At 38.9% G+C, this 19,764-nt stretch overlaps 1 protein-coding gene across 1 annotated transcript in view; it reads right to left on the bottom strand.

Annotated features, from left to right (window-relative positions):
- The window catches only part of ERC2 (ELKS/RAB6-interacting/CAST family member 2), a 773,878-nt gene that overhangs the window by 493,387 nt on the left and 260,727 nt on the right, over positions 1–19,764 (bottom strand). Inside the window, exon 3 of the mRNA XM_068983117.1 lies at positions 12,001–12,075. Coding sequence (XP_068839218.1) covers positions 12,001–12,075 — 75 coding nt within the window. The remainder of the gene's footprint in view (positions 1–12,000; positions 12,076–19,764) is intronic.

Genomic DNA, 19,764 nt, shown 5'->3' with positions numbered 1-19,764 from the left:
TTCATGGGAAATAGATGGGGAAACAGTGGAAACAGTGTCAGACTATTTTTTGGGCTCCAAAATCACTGCAGATGGTGATTGCAGCCATGAAATTAAAAGACGCTTACTCCTTGGAAGAAAAGTTATGACCAACCTAGATAGTATATTCAAAGCAGAGACATTACTTTGCCGACTAAGGTCCGTCTAGTGAAGGCTATGGTTTTTCCTGTGGTCATGTATGGATGTGAGAGTTGGACTATGAAGAAGGCTGAGCGCAAAGAATTGATGCTTTTGAACTGTGGTGTTGCAGAAGACCCTTGAGAGTCCCTTGGACTGTAAGGAGATCCAACCAGTCCATTCTGAAGGAGACCAACCCTGGGATTTCTTTGGAAGAAATGATGCTGAAGCTGAAGCTCCAGTACTTTGGCCACCTCATGCGAAGAGTTGACTCACTGGAAAAGACTCTGATGCTGGGAGGGATTGGGGGCAGGAGGAAAAGGGGACGACAGAGGATGAGATGGCTGGATGGCATCACGGACTCGATGGACGTGAGTCTGAGTGAACTCTGGGAGATGGTGATGGATAGGGAGGCCTGGCATGCTGCAATTCATGGGGTCGCAAAGAGTCAGACACGACTCAACAACTGAACTAACTAACCATAAACTTCAGAAATGCATCTCCTAGTCGGTTATTCTATAGCTCATTTTATATTTTAATCCTTAAATAATCAAAGTTATTGATCCTTTTGTTTGTAATATTTTCACTTTTTAGCAATAGCTTTATTGATATACTATACCATAAAATTCATTCTTTTAAAGTGTACAATTCAGTGCTTTATGTAACCATCACCACCAACTAATTCCAGAATACTTTCATCACCCCAAACTGCTGTACATGTTAGTAGTCACAACTGTTTCTCCTCTCCCCCTAGTTCCTAATCTACTTTCTATCTCTTGATAGAAACCACTAATCTACTTTCTATCTCTATAGAGTTGCCTATATTGGACAGTTCATATATACATATATATGGAATCATATAAGATGTGTCCTTTCACCGCAGGCTTCTTTCACTTAGCATAATGTTTCAAGGTTCATCAATGTTTTAGCATGTATCAGATCAAATTGCCAACATCCGCGGGCTCATGGAAAAAGCAAGAGAGTTCTAGAAAAACATCTACTTCTGCTTTATTGATTATGCCAAAGCCTTTGACTGTGTGGATCACAATAAACTGTGGAAAATTCTTCAAGAGATGGGAATATCAGACCACCTGACCTGCCTCTTGAGAAACCTGTATGCAGGTCAGGAGGCAGCAGTTAGAACTGGACATGGAACAACAAACTGGTTCCAAATTAGAAAGGAATACGTCAAGGCTGTATATTGTCACCCTACTTACTTAACTTATATGCAGAGTACATCATGAGAAACACTGGGCTGGAAGAAGCACAAGCTGGAATCAAGATTGCCGGGAGAAATATCAATAACCTCAGATATGCAGATGACACCACCCTTATGGCAGAAAGTGAAGAGGAGCTAAAAAGCCTCTTGATGAAAGTGAAAAAGGAGAGTGAAAAAGTTGGCTTAAAGCTCAACATTCAGAAAACGAAGATCATCGCATCCGGTCCCATCACTTCATGGGAAATAGATGGGGAAACAGTGGAAACAGTGTCAGACTTTATTTTGGGGGGCTCCAAAATCACTGCAGATGGTGACTGCAGCCATGAAATTATATACACTTACTCCTTGGAAGGAAAGTTATGACCAATCTAGATACCATACTGAAAAGCAGAGATATTACTTTGCCAACAAAGGTCTGGATAGTCAAGGCCATTTTTACCCAGTGGTCATGTATGGATGTGCGAGTTGGTCAGTGAAGAAAGCTGAGGGCTAAAGAATTGATGCTTTTGAACTGTGGTGTTGGAGAAGACTCTTGAGAGTCCCATGGACTGCAAGGAGTTCCAACCCGTTCATCCTAAAGGAGATCAGTCCTGGGTGTTCATTGGAAGGACTGATGCTAAAGCTGAAACTCCAATACTTTGGCCACCTCATGTGAAGAGTTGACTCGTTGGGAAAGACCCTGATGCTGGGAGGGATTGAGGGCAGGAGGAGAAGGGGACGACAGAGGATGAGATGGCTGGATGGCATCACCACCTCGATGAGTTTGAGTGAACTTCGGGAGTTGGTGATGGACAGAGAGGCCTGGTGTGCTGTGATTCATAGGGTCACAAAGAGTCGGACACCGCTGAGCAACTGAACTGAACTGAATCTTTCATGTCTTTTTCACTGCTGAATAACATTTTACTACAGTTATGCCACATTTTGTTTATTCCCACAAGATAAGCAACATTTGGCTTGTTTCAGACTTTTGGCTATTACCAATAATTGTAATATGAACATGTAGGGATAGGTTTTTGTGTGAACATGTTTTTAGTTTGGTTGGGTATGTCTGATAACTATGTTTAACATCTTGAAGAACTGCCAAATAGTTTTCTAAAAGGGACAGAACTATTTTACATCCCTATCATCAACACATGAGGGCCTGGCTTTTCCACATCTCCCGAACATTTCTTGTCTTTTTATCTTAGCCATCATGGGGGCAGGGGATAAGTTGTATCTAACTGCCACTTAGATTTGCATTTCCCTTTGACAAATCACATTGGACATCTTTTCATGGCCATTTGTATGTTTTCATTGGAGAAATGCTTATTCAAATCCTTTACCCAATTTTTAATAGCATTTTTTTGTTTTAACTGTTTACTTTTTCATTTTTCAATGAATTTTTTAACTAAGGTACACTATTCATAGGAAAGTAGCCAAATCATAGGTTTTCAGAATGAATTATGATTAAAGCAAACACACCTGGTTACATACAAATCATTTCATAAAACAGAATATTACTTCTACTCCAAAAGCTTTGTTCAAGCCCTCACCCAACCTCCACACCCTCCTTCTTCCTCCAGATTAACCACTATGCAGACATCTAACACCATTGATTACTTTTGCCTATTTTGGGAACACAAATAAACAGAATCAAATTGTGTGTGTTCTTTTGTGTCTGGCTTCTTTCCACACTGTTTTGGGGGTATTCAATGATGTTGTTACATGAAGCAATAGCTTGGTCCTTCTCTCGCCAAATATCATTTCACAGTATGAATATTTCACTATTTATTCATCCACTGCACTGTTGATAGCTATTTCATTTGCTTCAAATATTTTGTTATTCCACATGTAATTATGTTTTATACAATCTATTATAATTAGGTCTTATTCACCACTGTTAGATTTGTTCTAGGATATTTTGGATTTTTTAATACCATCCTAAATTATATTGTTTCTTAAATTTCATTTCATAGTTGTTACTGGTATGTAGATGATTCACATTTATACAGTGACCAGCTGTTCAAGTTCATTTACTAATATAGTAGTCTATATATGGATTCACATTTTTTGCACACACACTTATGGTGCCTGTGAATAAAAGGAGTTTATTTCTTCCTTTACAATTCTTATACCCAGGATATCCAGAATATTGTTGAGGAGAAGTGATAGTAATAAGCATTCTTGTCTTGTTCCTTATATCATAAACACTTCAAATATTTTACCATTAAATATGATACTTGCTCAAGTTTTTCTTATAGCTATCTCTTAATCAGATTAGAAAATCTCCTTCTAAGTTTGATAAAAGCTTATTTTTGTTAGCATGAATGAATGTTACATTTATCAAATGCTTTCTCCACATTCACTGAAATTATATTAATTTTTCTCCTTTATCATGCTAATGTAAATAACATTGATTGATAAACAAATATTAGTCCAAACTTTCCTTCCCAGAGTAAGTACAACTTGGTCATTTCCACAGGGTTTAGTTCACTAGGATATTTTGCACTGGTGTTTGAGACAGACTGCCTATAATTTTCCTTTCTTGCAATGGCTTTGTTGGGTATTGATATCAAAATTATGCTGGCCTCATAAAATGAGAAGTGTTCACTTGTTTTCTATTTTCTGATATAGCTTCTGTATGACTGATACAGTTTTTCTTCAAATGTCTAGTAAAAATTCATTGAAGAAGCCATCTACAACTATAGGGTTTTTTAGATATTTTTTGATGGTAAGATTTCAAACCATAGAAACATTTTTGTTTTTAATATATAGCCCTACTCAGATATTCTATTTCTCATGCAGTCTTAATAAGTTGTATTTTTAAAAGAACTGACCTAAAATTTCAACTTTATTTTCAAAATGTTAATTACATGCTCTCATATTTCTAAGTCAGTAAGATTGATAGCCGAAGAATTGATGCTTTGGAACTGTGGTGTTGGAGAAGACTCTTGAGAGTCCCATGGACTGCAAGGAGATCCAACCAGTCCATTCTAAAGGAGATCAGCTCTGGGTGTTCTTCGGAAGGAATCGATGCTAAAGCTGAAACTCCAGTACTTTGGCCACCTCATGCAAAGAGTTGACTCACTGGGAAAGACTCTGATGCTGGGAGGGATTGGAGGCAGGAGGAAAAGGGGATGACAGAGGATGAGAGGGCTGGATGGCATCACTGACTCGATGGACATGAGTCTGAGTGAACTCCGGGAGTTGGTGATGGACAGGGAGGCCTGGCGTGCTGCGATTCATGGGGTCGTGAAGAGTCGGACATGACTGAGCAACTGAACTGAACTGAACTGAAGATTGATAGTGATGCCACCTTTTAATTTTCATATTGTTTACTTGTCTGCCTCTTTTTCTCAGTGATTCTGACCAGGACACCTGTTAATCTCCTCAAAGAATTTGTGCTCGCTTTTAAGTACATCTCTTGTATGTATTTAAAAGATGCTTGTTCCTTGGAAGAAAAGTTATGACCAATCTAGACAGCATATTAAAAAGTAGAGACATTACTTTGCCAATAAAGGTCCATCTAGTCAAAGCTATGGTTTTTCCAGCAGTCATGTATGGATGTGCGAGTTGGACTGTAAAGAAAGCCGAGCACCAAAGAATTGATGCTTTTGAACTGTGGTGTTGGAGAAGACTTTTAAGAGTCCCTTGGACAGCAAGGAGATCCAACCAGCCCATCCTAAAGGAAATCAGTCCTGAATATTCATTGGAAGGATTGATGCTGAAGCTGAAACTCCAATACTTTGGCCACCTGATGCAAAGACCTGACTCATTGGAGAAGACCCTGATGCTGGGAAAGATTGAAGGCAGGAAAAGAAGGGGACTACAGAGGAGATGGTTGGATGGCATCACTGACTCAATGGACATGAGTTTAAGTAAGCTCTGGGAGTTGGTGATGGACAGGGAGGCCTGGTGTGCTGTAGTCCATGGGGTTGCAAAGAGTTGGACACAACTGAGCAACTGAACTGAACTTGTATGTGTTTGGTTTCTATTTCATTAATTTCAGGTTTTTTCTCTATTATTTTTTCTCCCACTTTCTTATGGTTTCATTTGATCTTCTATTGGTTTTTAAAGTCTTCTCTCAACCAAACTGAACGGTTTGTTCTTCTCCAGATATGTCTCATAATTTCCAACCTCCTTGCCTTTGCTGATATGGTTTCTACTGTTTATAAAAAATCCTTCTACCCTCTATCAAAATTATGCCATTTTTTTCAAGTGAAAGTGAAGTCACTGAGTCGTGTCTGACTCTTGCGATCCGGTGAACTGTAGCCCACCAGGTTTCTCCATCCCTGGGATTCTCCAGGCAAGAATACTGGAGTGGGTTGCCATTTCCTTCTCCAGGGGATCTTCCCGACCCAGGGATTAAACCCAGGTCTCCCGTATTGCAGGCAGACACTTTAACCTCTGAGCCACCAGGGAAGCAATTCCAATTTTTTTTAAGCCTCTTCTCAAATGCGATCTTCTCCAAAAAACATTCCCTGTCCCTTTCTTATTTAATATCCTCTGAGCTTTTGCAGCCCAGTTTGCTGTTCTTAGGTCAGTATTTAGACCCTGGCTTGTATAAGAGCCCTATTCCTTCCATTAGCCCCTTAAAGATTGAGCGCTCACTTTTTCTGAAAGGCCCACCATGGTGCTGTGCACAAAAAAGCTGCTTGGTAAGCAGTGGTATTTGTAATTCAAATTCATGAGTTATATTCACACAAAATAAACCTGTTCATAGCAGGAATTACAAATTAACAACTTGAACATTTAGAGTCAAACACATATATGAAGAATTTGAGCAAAAAAAGGTTCATTTTAAAAAAAAAATCTACTATATATCATCCAGAGCTAACATTTAACTTGACATTTTGCTTTTTCTGGCTATCACTTAAAACCCACATTTTTTCCCCTTATTTAAGGAAAATAGTTAGATGGGACAAGGCTTTTTTTTTTTTTAAGCTGAAAGATGAGAAGATGAAGAAATTGCTCAAGAAAAAATAAGCTAAAGGATAATTTCTTATATTGTAAGTGGATAGTGCACATCAAAAACACAGGGCTTTGCAAGTTTAAATGAGTTATGGTCCAGGTTGCTATAAAGGCTTCAGGGCAAGACTTAAAACCCAGGAAAGAAAAAAAAAAGAAAACAAAACAAAACAGGGCATATGTTGACTGTAGGGTACATATTTTGGAGGCCCATTTGCAGGGCTGATATACATGTAAAAAGGATGAATCTTACCTTACAGCACAAAGTACAATATTGCAGCTTACTAAAAATATCAGATAGACCTCTTGAGCTCTCATGATCTGCCTCAACCTATTCAAAGATGCAAAACTCAGTGCATAATTTCCACAGCATGGAAAGAAAAACCAGCTGAACTTAGGAATCATCTTCAGTAAAAGCAGACTGTAAGAGTAGGGAGTCTAAGAACTTCAGAGAAGAAACCTGTTCATACCTCAAATGCCAACATACCTGCTGTAGGACCTTGGGCAGGCTGTTCATTTTCTCTAAAACATGGCTTTTTCATCTGTGAAATTTGGCTACTCATGCTACTCATGGGTTATTACATGTCAGATGCCTTATACCTCGTTCTCCATGTGTGGTTAGCGGTGTTTGAGCTGTAGATGTCACTGGTGATACAGGTAGGATTTTTTTTTTCTTGTTGTTAATTCTTCTTAGTAGCCACAAAAAGAGCCATGGCCTATTTTCAAGGCCTAAGATCCAACATAATGCCTTGACTAGAAAAACGAAGCTTGACACAAATTTGCAATGAACACATAATCTTGGGAGAAAAAATAATTCTGACTGCCATGTTTTGCCTCATATAAAATAACAGTTCAAAAGATGGGTAACATAAACCTAGGTAGGCCCTTGAGCCAAAGAAAACATTTCAGCCACTTCATGGTATTCCTGACTAGATCCCAGGACTCAAATTATATTCACAGTGGGAAGTGGGATGCATTCAATGGCCAAGGTTTGAAATCAAAATCTTTCCCTTCCTAATTATGTGATGCTGGGAAAAGTTACCAGCTAGTTCTTGCCTTCCCATGCTCCAGTCTATCCCTCCCATGCCTGGTGAAACTGAACTGCCTGAATTTGATCAAACACCAAGCTATCTCTTAACGGAAAATTAGCTCAACTACAGGTCAGTCAACCCCATGCAGAAGGACAGCAGACATCTGCCTGAACACAAAGACAAGGCTGGGTTTGTGGATTTAAAATCAGAAGATCAACCTCACCATTAGACGTAGCACTTGAACACAAAGTCATATTCTTTCACTTACTAGCACATCTACGAGGCAGCAACTTGGTCAAGCTCAGTACTGAACTGCTTACTACTCAGTTTCCATAGAAAAGCTTAGTGGGGATAAATGTTACATAAGAAGAACCACTTGTGACACAAGAAGTGCCACAGCTGATTATGTGACAAGAAACCTAAATAACCACAATCCTCACTTCAGTTGCCACAGAAATATTGTCATATAGTCACATTACACCCCTAGCTTCTTAATCCACTTTAGCTAACAAGTTCACCAGATCAAGTATATTATCTGCAACTCTTACTAAAACCCATATGTCACTCATATATCCCATCTGATAAACTGCTGAATTTAGCACTAACAAAGTTTTTCTTGATGAATGTCATCTAATTTATTAAGCTAATGGAATTTAGAGAATTTCAAGTTTTTTCTTACAGCCTCAGTTGTTAAATTTTGAGTGAAATTTTATGTTCCATCTCAGTAATTGTTATTATTCTAGGGTTGGTTGTTTTTCCTTTTTTTTTTTTTTTTTGCATTTTTTAAAAACACAGTCTTCTCCCTATCCCTTCCATCTGTGACTGTTGGAGATGCTGCAGCCACTTTGCTCAGACACACACAAAGGGGCTGTCTGAAAACAGACTTACATGAAGAAACCTAAAATGAGATATTGAATGAGAGAAAATGGAATCTGTTAACATCTTTGAGCCCCAGGAGCAAGCTATTCCTGAACAATATCTTGTTTTTCCCAGTTATATGAGTCAATACATTTCCTTTAGGCTTTAACCATTTTAAATTAGATTTTCATTCACTTAGAAGTTTTAACTAACAAAGAAAAAAAACAGAGATTATCTGACAAGTACTGTTGCTACTATAATTCATTTTCATTTAAAAAAAAAAAAACACTAGATACAGCTTTATGAATGAACCCAAGAAAGTGAAACTTTTGAATGTCACGTTTATGACATGTCAAATTTATAATAGAAGTAGGTTAAAACACATTCAAGGAATTAAAAGAAAAGAGGGGGAACAAATCATTTAACTACATTTTTAACTGTTCTCCATAAGAGCAGGAAAGGGAAACTTAGTAAAGAATCTTTAGTCACAAAAGCAAGAAAAGGAGGAGCACTGCAACATCTACAGGAACACTAATTTTTCTGAAAGACACAATGTTCTAAGTGCAAACCTGGAACATACCTGCCAGACCAAATCAGGATCAAAATTAACACTTGGAGCTTCCTGCAAGAAGATAAACCACAAATAACTTCATTTACTTTGCTTCCTTTCATATTTATTCAGGTGACTTTAGCCCCCCTGACTGAACTGGCTGACAGCAGTTGTGATGGCTGGAAGAGAATTGCCCCCACTTCGGTGTATGCAGATGGCCCTCCCCCACAGAGATGTCTTTTCACAACTCTAAAAGCCCACAGAGGTATATAGACATCTACTAGAACTACCAGACTGTGGCTCTAAAAGAGCTCTAATTAGGGCAAGATTTCACAGATTTTCATAACAACTTTCTGAGTTGATGTATATTTTTGGAGAAGATGAAGACTCATAATTTCATCCTCAGTTTCTTTAAGAACTAAGAGAAAAGTAGGGGTAGCTTCTAAACCCTTAATTCATGTCACCTCTCCAAAACTAAATGTCCAACTGACTCCAGGAAAGCTCCTTTTAACTTCAGGTTTTGCCAAGGTAGTATATGACACCTTTATCCAAAGGTGTTTAAATTAAAATACAACCCTGTCTCAAGTTACACCTATTAGTTTTGTTTTTTTTTTTAATTTTAAAATCTTTAATTCTTACATGTGTTCCCAAACATGAACCCCCCTCCCACCTCCCTCCCCATAACATTTGGTAGTCAACCCTAATGCTTATAAAATATGGGTTTCCAATATTCCCTCCCATTTCACAGAAACATAATATACAAAAGCAGAAGAGATCACAGCCTTCATCACAACCTTACACACATGACCGAGGCGATGACCTTCTACCAGCTGCCCCCATAACTCAATTTATGCACACTGAGGATAGATGCTAATGGGACCCAGACTTCTCCACTGACAAAACAGAAGGCAGTGCTTTGTAAATTAACAGGCATTCAAAGACAACAGAAGAACTCCAGGCTCAGTTCCCTGACAGTGTATAGATTATCAATTGTCCTAAAATGTGTTCTTCTACTAATCAGCATCACTGGCATCCATTTAAATAGAAACAAAACTCCGGACTCAATTTACTGATAACATATGGAGTGAATTTGCCCTAAAAATTATATTTTATAATTTAAAACATATTTTATATGGCCTTCTTTTAGATAGCCCAAAGGAGTGTTTTTAATTCACTACTAAATAGTAATACCTATTACTATTTTTTGTTTTCTAATAAAACATATGATGCTAAAAAGAGTAAGCTATGAGCAAACAGACTTTATACTTAAAGTCACAAGAAAGCACTAATAGTCTTTGTACAGAGATCTTTAACAGGAAAATGACCACTACTCTGGGAGAGATGCCACTTCTGGTTTCTCCAAAGAGTTCTGAAACACAATCTTTCCTTAAAAAAAAAAAAAGAATGCTTTGGAAATAGTTTTATATACATCCTCTTCTATTACTGCGGAGAAGGCAATGGCACCCCACACCAGTACTCTTGCCTGGAAAATCCCATGGACGGAGGAGCCTGGTGGGCTGCAGTCCATGGGGTCGCTAGGAGTTGGACATGACTGAGCGACTTCACTTTCACTTTTCACTTTCATGTATTGGAGAAGGAAATGGCAACCCACTCCAGTGTTCTTGCCTGGAGAATCCCAGGGACAGGGGAACCTGGTGGGCTGCCATCTATGGGGTCGCACAGAGTCGGACATGATTGAAGTGACTTAGCAGCAGCAGCAGCAGCAGCTTCTATTACTAATTGTGTTGGGACTGGGGAGGTAGGTAGAAAGGAGACTGAATGACTCTGCAGAAAACTGAAATAAAATCTTTTGTCTTGTCTTTTTCCTTTTCTATTCTTTTTTTAAGCCTTAGCCAAGTTTCAAGTTTGGTTCCAATGTGAAGTGAGGAAGAAATCTCTGTTATGAGATTCTATACTCCCCTACAAGTGTAGAATAGTCAATTTACAAAATAAGTCAAAATTATGCAAATCCAAAAAGAATAGATGAGCCAAGATTAGCAATTATTTTTTAACCCTACTGGCATCTGATGCTTTTGATAATATTTTTCAAATCAATTTGCTGCAAATGTATTTATAAGTACCATGAATCATGTAACCTCACTTAGGGGACATAAAGTCTTAAAGTAAATGTTCTACGTTATTTCCAAAAAAAAATCCACTTGGATGAAGACATTGTCATTGACTAGGGGAAAAAAAACAAACTCAAGTTAGACTTGTAATGCCAGAAACTCAGTAGCTTGTATTAGTTTCCTTCCCCCCGGACTTGGGAATTTTTTGGCAGACAATCCAAAATAATGTGTTCCAAGACAGAAAAATCATTACCCTATCAGGAAGCTTTAGAATTCTTTTGTAGAAAGATAGTGACCAGCAAACTCTCAAATGTTGTACTTAGGCATGAAATATCCAAATTGCAAACATTATCATCATGAACTTTTTTCCTCATGGAACTAAAATCAATAATTATTTATTCTTACAAGAAATACTCTACTATTTGCTGCCTTTGGGCAAAAACTGAAAGTAAAAGACTTCAAATCTTTATAAACTGACAAAGCAACTGGGTTTCAAGATTGGTTTCTTAAAGGCTCAGTCATCATTATATACTACATTATTCTTTAAATGCCCTAAATCCATCCAGGAGGATCTTTGCTTCTTTTAAATATCTCTATGCTCCCCCAGTTAAATAGAGTACTTTGTATTTAATAATTATTAATTTCAGACTTAGGAGAAAATACTGAAGTCATAAGAAAGTTATTATTCTTTGAAAAGTAAATTTTGCTGATAGCATAATTTTACTTATTTAACACCCCCATTGCACAAAAAACAACTTATCTTTGCCAAATCTTAGTTTCTCAAGGTGTCTTTTCATTGTCATGTGAATGGAGAGAAGAAAAAAGAATTATTCTAGCTTTAGAAATTTACTTTTAAAGCACACACAAAACCTCCGTTAGGGTTGAAAGCACTGGCTATGCTCTGGAAATGAAGCCAGCTCCTTTCTGCCAAAGGATACTTGAGCCCTTTATTCTTTTGCCCAGAAAAAGCATCCTCATTAAAGAGCCAATAAATTAAATATACCCGAGAAGGCAAAAAAAAATAAAAATAAAAAATCCAGAAGAAAAGCACCCATCAGGGTGCCTAAGGAAAACACAACTGTCCATTTCATGTGTTTGTGTTAGTCACCATCAAGTTTAGAACAAACTCCAAGGAAACAGCTGTTTTTGAAAAATGTGAATAGCTCCTACCTTCATTTCAATGACAGTCTGGAGAGCCTTCGTCTTGGCTGGCTCCGGCTGAAGTTGGCTTCTTCGGTGTAATTCCTGGGGAGGAACACGATAGAAATAAGCCTGACGGTTCATCCTTCCCTTACACCATGACTTATGCCCAGGTACCACTCAGCCCACCCGGTCCAGGCTCACAGTGTACAGACATAAACAAGCCACAGGTGCCTCTTCCCCCACCCTTGTTAGCATCCCTGCTGCCTGGAGCTTGCGATCCGGTGAAAAGCTCCTGGCACATGCGCTATTTCTGAAACTTCCATCAATAATTAATGTCAACTGTGACAAAGCCAGCAAGTAATCATAATCCAAATACTGTTCAACACTGGGGCTGTTGCCCAGCCATCAAATCATAATTTACTAAATTACATTACTCTGTGCTCCCGATACAAACACAGCAAGGAAACAGAGGAAAGAAAATGACTAACGTGGTTGCAAATCTGCTGCACGCATGGTATTTTGCTACTGAAGCAGGTTTGAAATGAGCAATTTAAAACATTTTCAGTACAACAGTGTCACTTTTTGCAGTGAATTGGTCTGATGAAACCCTGTGAATCTCTTGCTTCCTAATTTACAGTTTCAATCCTTGCTCAAAATCACATCTGTGTGTGATGTGTTTGTGCATTCATGATGCCAAGAAATTAAAACCAACATTAATATCAATAGTGTTAAAGGGGAGAAAAAATGGTTAAAGCCAGATATAAACTCAAGAAATTCTTTATAGATAAAAAGCAAAAAAACGTAATTACAATTATAAGCTTCAAGGCTTACTTTTTGTATGTCTCCAAAAAAAGTCTATCAAGACTAAAAGATAGCCTTGGCAAAAGAGAATAGATAAGGTTATTAGGTTCATAGTTTATTTTTCTTAATGATAATTATCAACAGTTTTATGAAAGTAGCCAATGACAGGAATAAATAAAAATGCTTACACATGTCAAAATTGTTGGTACAGTTACTCACCTATGGAATAATTCCATTAAGACTTATTTGAATTATATGTCACCTATGAAAGTGAAAGTAAAGTCACTCAGTCGTGTCTGACCCTGTGGACTGTCCATGAGATTCTCCAGGCAAGAATACTGGAGTGGGTTGCCATTTCCTTCTCCAGGGGATCTTCCCAACCCAGGGATTGAACCCAGGTCTCCTGCATTGCAGGCAGACGCTTTAACTGCTGCGCCACCAGGGAAGCCCTATGGATAATGCTAAAAGATTTATTTGCTTCCAGAAAAGTCATTTAACATCAACATGGAATAGTGCTAGATCTTTATGTTCCCTGGGTTGGGAAGATACCTTGGAGAAGGGAACAGCTACCCACTCCAGTATTCTGGCCTGGAGAATTCCACGGGCTATCCATGGGTCACAAAGAGGCAGACATGACTGAGTGACTTTACACTCCACTGGACCACAAACATTTTTAAAAAGGAAAAGAAAAACCTTGAGTGTTACAGAAGAGGACCAATATAATTTCTGGCTTTATCCAAGTAAAGACATTAAAAATAACCCTACCTCCACCATTACTAACATCTATTATCATCACCATTTCATTAAGAAAGAACATTTCATCAAGAAAGAAATTTTTCAGAACAGAGTCACAGAGAAAAAGATAATCCTTCCCTGGATTCCAGGGTTAAGAAAACAGGCAACCTTTCACCCATATCCTATTACTTTGTTCTTATTTTCCAGCAGCCCAAGAAGACCATGGTCATGGGCCATGGTACATACGTCTAGGGACCAGTACTGGGGAATTACTGCTATACCTCTAGACTATAGCATATTTTCTCCTCAAAGGCATCACTGGCACAAACCAGCAGAGCTATGCAAAACTATTTCTCAACCTTGAATTTGAGAAGAACTAGAATTGGTGCTTGGGCATTATTCAAAATGGTCTCAACATCAATTAGGACATTTTTCCCCCTAAAATATTTCTGTAAGGAATGAGTCCAAGTATTACTGAACCCAGTTTCAGTATATTATCATATACATCACATAAGGAATTCAACCTTTAAAAAAGAAAAAGTCGATTGGCCCTCAACATTACTTCTAAGATTGTTGGAGTTCACTGGATCAATAAAATTTTACAGATGAGAAAACAGAAAGTAAGTAACCTGTCAAAACTGTTCCATAGTAAGTCATAGAAGAAACATGTTTCATAGGTATGTCAACAACTCTGATAACATGTGGTATCAAAAGTATCTTAATGAAAAAAACTGAGAATGAAATTCATAATTTCATACCATAGCCACTAAAGTTTCAGAATAAAAATCATAAGATAATTTGAGGAGAGAAGTTAAGCTTGTATAAAACACACAAAAATAATTGTGAAGCAACTAAGCAACATAACAAAGATAAAAACCATTAGGGTAAAAACATGTTCCGTTAAAACTTCTACCAAGCATGAAAAAATTCTTAAGGGCAAATATGCAATAACAAAGCTAAACTTGTAGCAATAGTTTTGCAAAAATGAAAACAGAGTTCTCTTTGCTACGACTATACAAGTCCTATGATCAGTTCAGTTGCGTCCAACTCTTTGTGACCCCGTGAATTGCAGCACGCCAGGCCTCCCTGTCCATCACCATCTCCCAGAGGTCACTCAGACTCACGTCCATCGAGTCAGTGATGCCATCCAGCCATCTCATCCTCTGTCGTCCCCTTTTCCCCCTGCCCCCAATCCCTCCCAGCATCAGAGTCTTTTCCAATGAGTCAACTCTTCTCATGACGTGGCCAAAGTACTGGAGTTTCAGCTTTAGCATCATTCCTTCCAAAGAAATCCCAGGGCTGATCTCCTTCAGAATGGACTGGTTGGATCTCCTTGCAGTCCCAGGGACTCTCAAGAGTCTTCGCCAACACCACAGTTCAAAAGCATCAATTCTTCAGCGCTCAGCTTTCTTCACAGTCCAACTCTCACATCCATACATGACCACAGGAAAAACCATAGCCTTCACTAGACGGACCTGAGTCAGCAAAGTAATGTCTCTGCTTTGAATACACTATCTAGGTTGGTCATAACTTTTCTTCCAAGGAGTAAGTGTCTTTTAATTTCATGGCTGCAATCACCATCTGCAGTGATTTTGGAGCCCCCAAAAAATAAAGTCTGACACTGTTTCCACTGTTTCCCCATCTATTTCCCATGAAGTTGATGGGACTGGATGCCATGATCTTCGTTTTCTGAATGTTGAGCTTTAAGCCAACTTTTTCACTCTCCTCTTTCACTTTCATCAAGAGGCTTTTTAGTTCCTCTTCACTTTCTGCTGTAACGGTGGTGTCATCTGCATATCTGAGGTTATTGATATTTCTCTCAGCAATCTTGATTCCAGCTTGTGTTTCTTCCAGTCCAGTATTTCTCATGATGTACTCTGCATATAAGTTAAATAAGCAGGGTGACAATATCCAGCCTTGACGTACTCCTTTTCCTATTTGGAACCAGTCTGTTGTTTCATGTCCAGTTCTAACTGTTGCTTCCTGACCTGCATACAGATTTCTCAAGAGGCAGGTCAGGTGGTCTGGTATTCCCATCTCTTTCAGAATTTTCCACAGTTTATTGTGATCCACACAATCAAAGGCTTTGGCATAATCAATAGAGCAGAAATAGATGTTTTTCTGGAACTCTCTTGCTTTTTCCATGATCCAGCGGATGTTGGGAATTTGATCTCTGGTTCCTCTGCCTTTTCTAAAACCAGCTTGAACATCTGGAAGTTCACGGTTCACGTATTGCTGAAGCCTGGCTTGGAGAATTTTGAGCATTACTTTACTAGCATGTGAGATGAGTGCAATTGTGCGGTAGTTTGAGCATTCTTTGGCATTGCCTTTCTTTGGGATTGGAATGAAAACTGACCTTTTCCAGTCCTGTGGCCACTGCTGAGTTTTCCAAATTTGCTGGCATATTGAGTGCAGCACTTTCACAGCATCATTTTTCAGGATTTGAAATAGCTCAACTGCAATTCTATCGCCTCCACTAGCTTTGTTTGTAGTGATGCTTTCTAAGGCCCACTTGACTTCACATTCCAGGATGTCTGGCTCTAGATGAGTGATCACACCATCATGATTATCTGGGTAGTAAAGATCTTTTTTGTACAGTTTTTCTGTGTATTCTTGCCACCTCTTCTTAATATCGTCTGCTTCTGTTAGGTCCATACCATCTGTCCTTATCGAGCCCATCTTTGCATGAAATGTTCCCTTGGTATCTCTAATTTTCTTGAAGAGATCTCTAGTCTTTCCCATTCTGTTCTTTTCCTCTATTTCTTTGCATTGATCACTGAAGAAGACTTTATCTCTTCTTGCTATTCTCTGGAACTCTGCATTCAGATGCTTATATCTTTCCTTTTCTCCTTTGCTTTTCACCTCTCTTCTTTTCACAGCTATATGTAAGCCTTCCCCAGACAGCCATTTCGCTTTTTTGCATTTCTTTTCCATGGGGATGGTCTCGATCCCTGTCTCCTGTACAATGGCACGAACCTCATTCCATGGTTCATCAGGCACTCTATCTATCAGATCTAGGCCCTTAAATCTATTTCTCACTTCCACTGTATAATCATAAGGGATTTGATTTAGGTCATTCAAAAACCAGCCCCAAATCTCTCTGTCACTCCTTAAAAAAATAAATAAAATTTCCAATTACCCAAGAACTGTAATTTTCCTATTTTAAACATATTTCAATCAACTCAGACTCAACAGTTTGAGGATCATCTTAATCTTAAGGTGTCAGGTAAGTGAAGATTATGAGCCACATGAAAACTTTATGTGAAAGTCACTCAGTTGGGTCCAACTCTTTGCGATCCCATGGACTATACAGTCCATGGAATTCTCCAGGACAGAATACTGGAGTGGGAAACTTTTCCTTTCTGCTGGGGATCTTTCCAACCCAGGGATCGAACCCAGATCTCCCACATTGCAGACAGATTCTTTACCATCTGAGCCACAGGGAAAACTTTATAGATTGCCTAAAAGTCCCATCTCAGCAACTCTATTCATCTCTAAGATTTGGGATCCTTAAAAAGCACACTCTGATTGTAGCAGAAAGGATCAGTTGCCCAATAAAGATTTTGTTCCTCTTCATTAGCGTGGGGCTATTGTTAGGAAATGCCACCACCACCACCCTTGTTTCAGGTGAGACCAGGTGACTTATTTCTGGCCAGTGGAATATGGGTGACAATGAGGAACTCAAGGCCTTAGCAATCTCTCACCCTGTCCGCATCTCTCCCTCTTTTTCTGCCTGCTGCTAAAGGAACACAAGACCCAAGAAGATGGCAGAACCCCAAGAGAAAAGGAACCTGGGTTCCTGAAATGCCACGTGAAAAGTCTATTGAACACCCACATTGGATGGTGGTACACATGAAAAATGAGTTTGTATTAAGTTAGTCTCAGTGTTTTCAGCCTTTATATGTAGAGATCCCAGCTCTCTATGCTTTAACTACTGCAAAGTGATTTTAACATGTGAGTACTGGCCAAATTTTTCTAAACTTAGAGTAAGATGAGTTGGCTGCTGGTGCTCCAACTACCCTTAATCATCTGAAAGATGCACCCATTAGGCAATGATCTTAAATAAACTACAGAAGTTCCCCAGGAGCATCTGGGTACAGGGATGAGGAAAGATAAGATTTTACTTACTCTATTTCCAGTTTTTTAAGGAATCTCCACACTCTTCTCCATAGTGGCTGTACTAGTTTGCATTCCCACCAACAGTGTAAGAGGGTTCCCTTTTCTCCACACCCTCTCCAGCACTTATTGCTTGTAGACTTTTGGATTGCAGCCATTCTGACTGGCATGAAATGGTACCTCATTGTGGTTTTGATTTGCATTTCTCTGATAATGTGTGATGTTGAGCATCTTTTCATGTGTTTGTTAGCCATCTGTATGTCTTCTTTGGAGAAATGTCTGCTTAGTTCTTTGGTCCATTTTTTGATTGGGTCGTTTACTTTTCTGGAATTGAGCTGCAGGAGTTGCTTATATATTTTTGAGATTAATTCTTTGTCAGTTGCTTCATTTGCTATTATTTTCTCCCATTCTGAAGGCTATCTTTTCACTTTGCTTATAGTTTCCTTTGTTGTGCAGAAGCTTTTAATTAGGTCCCATTTGTTTATTTTTGTTTTTATTTCCAATATTCTGGGAGGTGAGTCATAAAGGATCCTGCTGTGATTTATGTCGGAGAGTGTTTAGCTATGTTCTTCTCTAGGAGTTTTATAGTTTCTGGTCTTACATTTAGATCTTTAATCTATTTTGAGTTTATTTTTGTGTATGGTGTTAGAAAGTGTTCTAGTTTCATTCTTTTACTAGCGGTTGACCAGTTTTCCCAGCACCAGTTGTTAAAGAGGTTGTCTTTTCTCCATTGTATATTCTTGCCTCCTTTGTCAAAGATAAGGTGTCCAGAGGTGTGTGGATTTATCTCTGGGCTTTCTATTTTGTTCCATTGATCTATATTTCTGTCTTTGTGCCAGTACCAAACTGTATGATGACCGTGGCTTTGTAGTAGAGCCTGAAGTCAGGCAGGTTGATTCCTCCAGTTCCATTCTTCTTTCTCAAGATTGCTTTGGCTATTCAAGGTTTTTTGTATTCCCATACAAACTGTAAAATTCTTTGTTCTAGCTCTGTAAAAAATACCATTGGTAGTACTCTATAAGTTTTTAAAGTGAAAGAGGAGAGTGAAAAAGCTGGCTTAAAGCTCAACATTCAGAAAACGAAGATCATGGCATCTGGTCCCATCACTTCATGGCAAATAGATGGGGAAACAGTGTCAGACTTTATTTTTCTGAGCTCCAAAATCACTGCAGATGGTGACTGCAGCCGTGAAATTAAAAGACGCTTACTCCTTGGAAGGAAAGTTATGACCAACCTAGACAGCATATTCAAAAGCAGAGACATTACTTTGCCAACAGAGGTCCGTCTAGTCAAGGCTCTGGTTTTTCCAGTGGTCATGTATGGATATGAGAATTGGACTGTGAAGAAAGCTGAGTGCCAAAGAATTGATGCTTTTGAACTGTGGTGTTGGAGAAGACTCTTGAGAGTCCCTTGGACTGCAAGGAGATCCAACCAGTCCATCCTAAAGGAGATCAGTCCTGGGTGTTCATTGGAAGGACTGATGCTGAAGCTGAAACTCCAATACTTTGGCCACCTCATGCAAAGAGTTGACTGAATGGAAAAGACCCTGATGGTGGGAGGGATTGGAGGCAGGAGGAAAAGGGGACGACAGAGGATGAGATGGTTGGATGGCATCACCGACTCAATGGACATGAGTTTGAGTAAGCTCTGGGAGTTGTTGATGGACAGGGAGGCTTGGCGTGCTGCAATTCATAGGGTTGCAAAGAGTCAGACATGACTGAGCGACTAAACTGAACTGAACTGATAAGCTTTTAAATGACAATATTGAAACATTAAGTTCAGCGGTTCCTATGCTTTTCTGGGTCACTGATTTCTGTAAGAATCAGTCAGAAGCTATGGATTATCCCCAGAAATTGATACAGAAGCATACACCAACAAAACGCTGTATCATTTCAGCTGGTTCACAGAGCCTAGTCCAGCACCCAAGAAGTTCATCTTTGAGCCATACTACAGGCTAAAAACCACTTAATGAGAAAAAAGTGCACTTCATGGGGATGGACAGTCAGGACCCTGTCCAGTCCTAGCCTGAGACCTTGGTCATGTTCCCCTTTCTTATGAGCAAAAGAAGCTTTATGAGTGAGTTTCTATTGGCCTTGCAGATCTGAGAACATCCAGATTTTCAATAGCAGCTGATTCTAA

Source organism: Capricornis sumatraensis, chromosome 10 (assembly GCF_032405125.1).
Source record: "Capricornis sumatraensis isolate serow.1 chromosome 10, serow.2, whole genome shotgun sequence".
NCBI lineage: Eukaryota > Metazoa > Chordata > Mammalia > Artiodactyla > Bovidae > Capricornis > Capricornis sumatraensis.
Note: the sequence above shows the minus strand (reverse complement) of the source record. Positions and strands in the feature narration are given on the sequence as shown.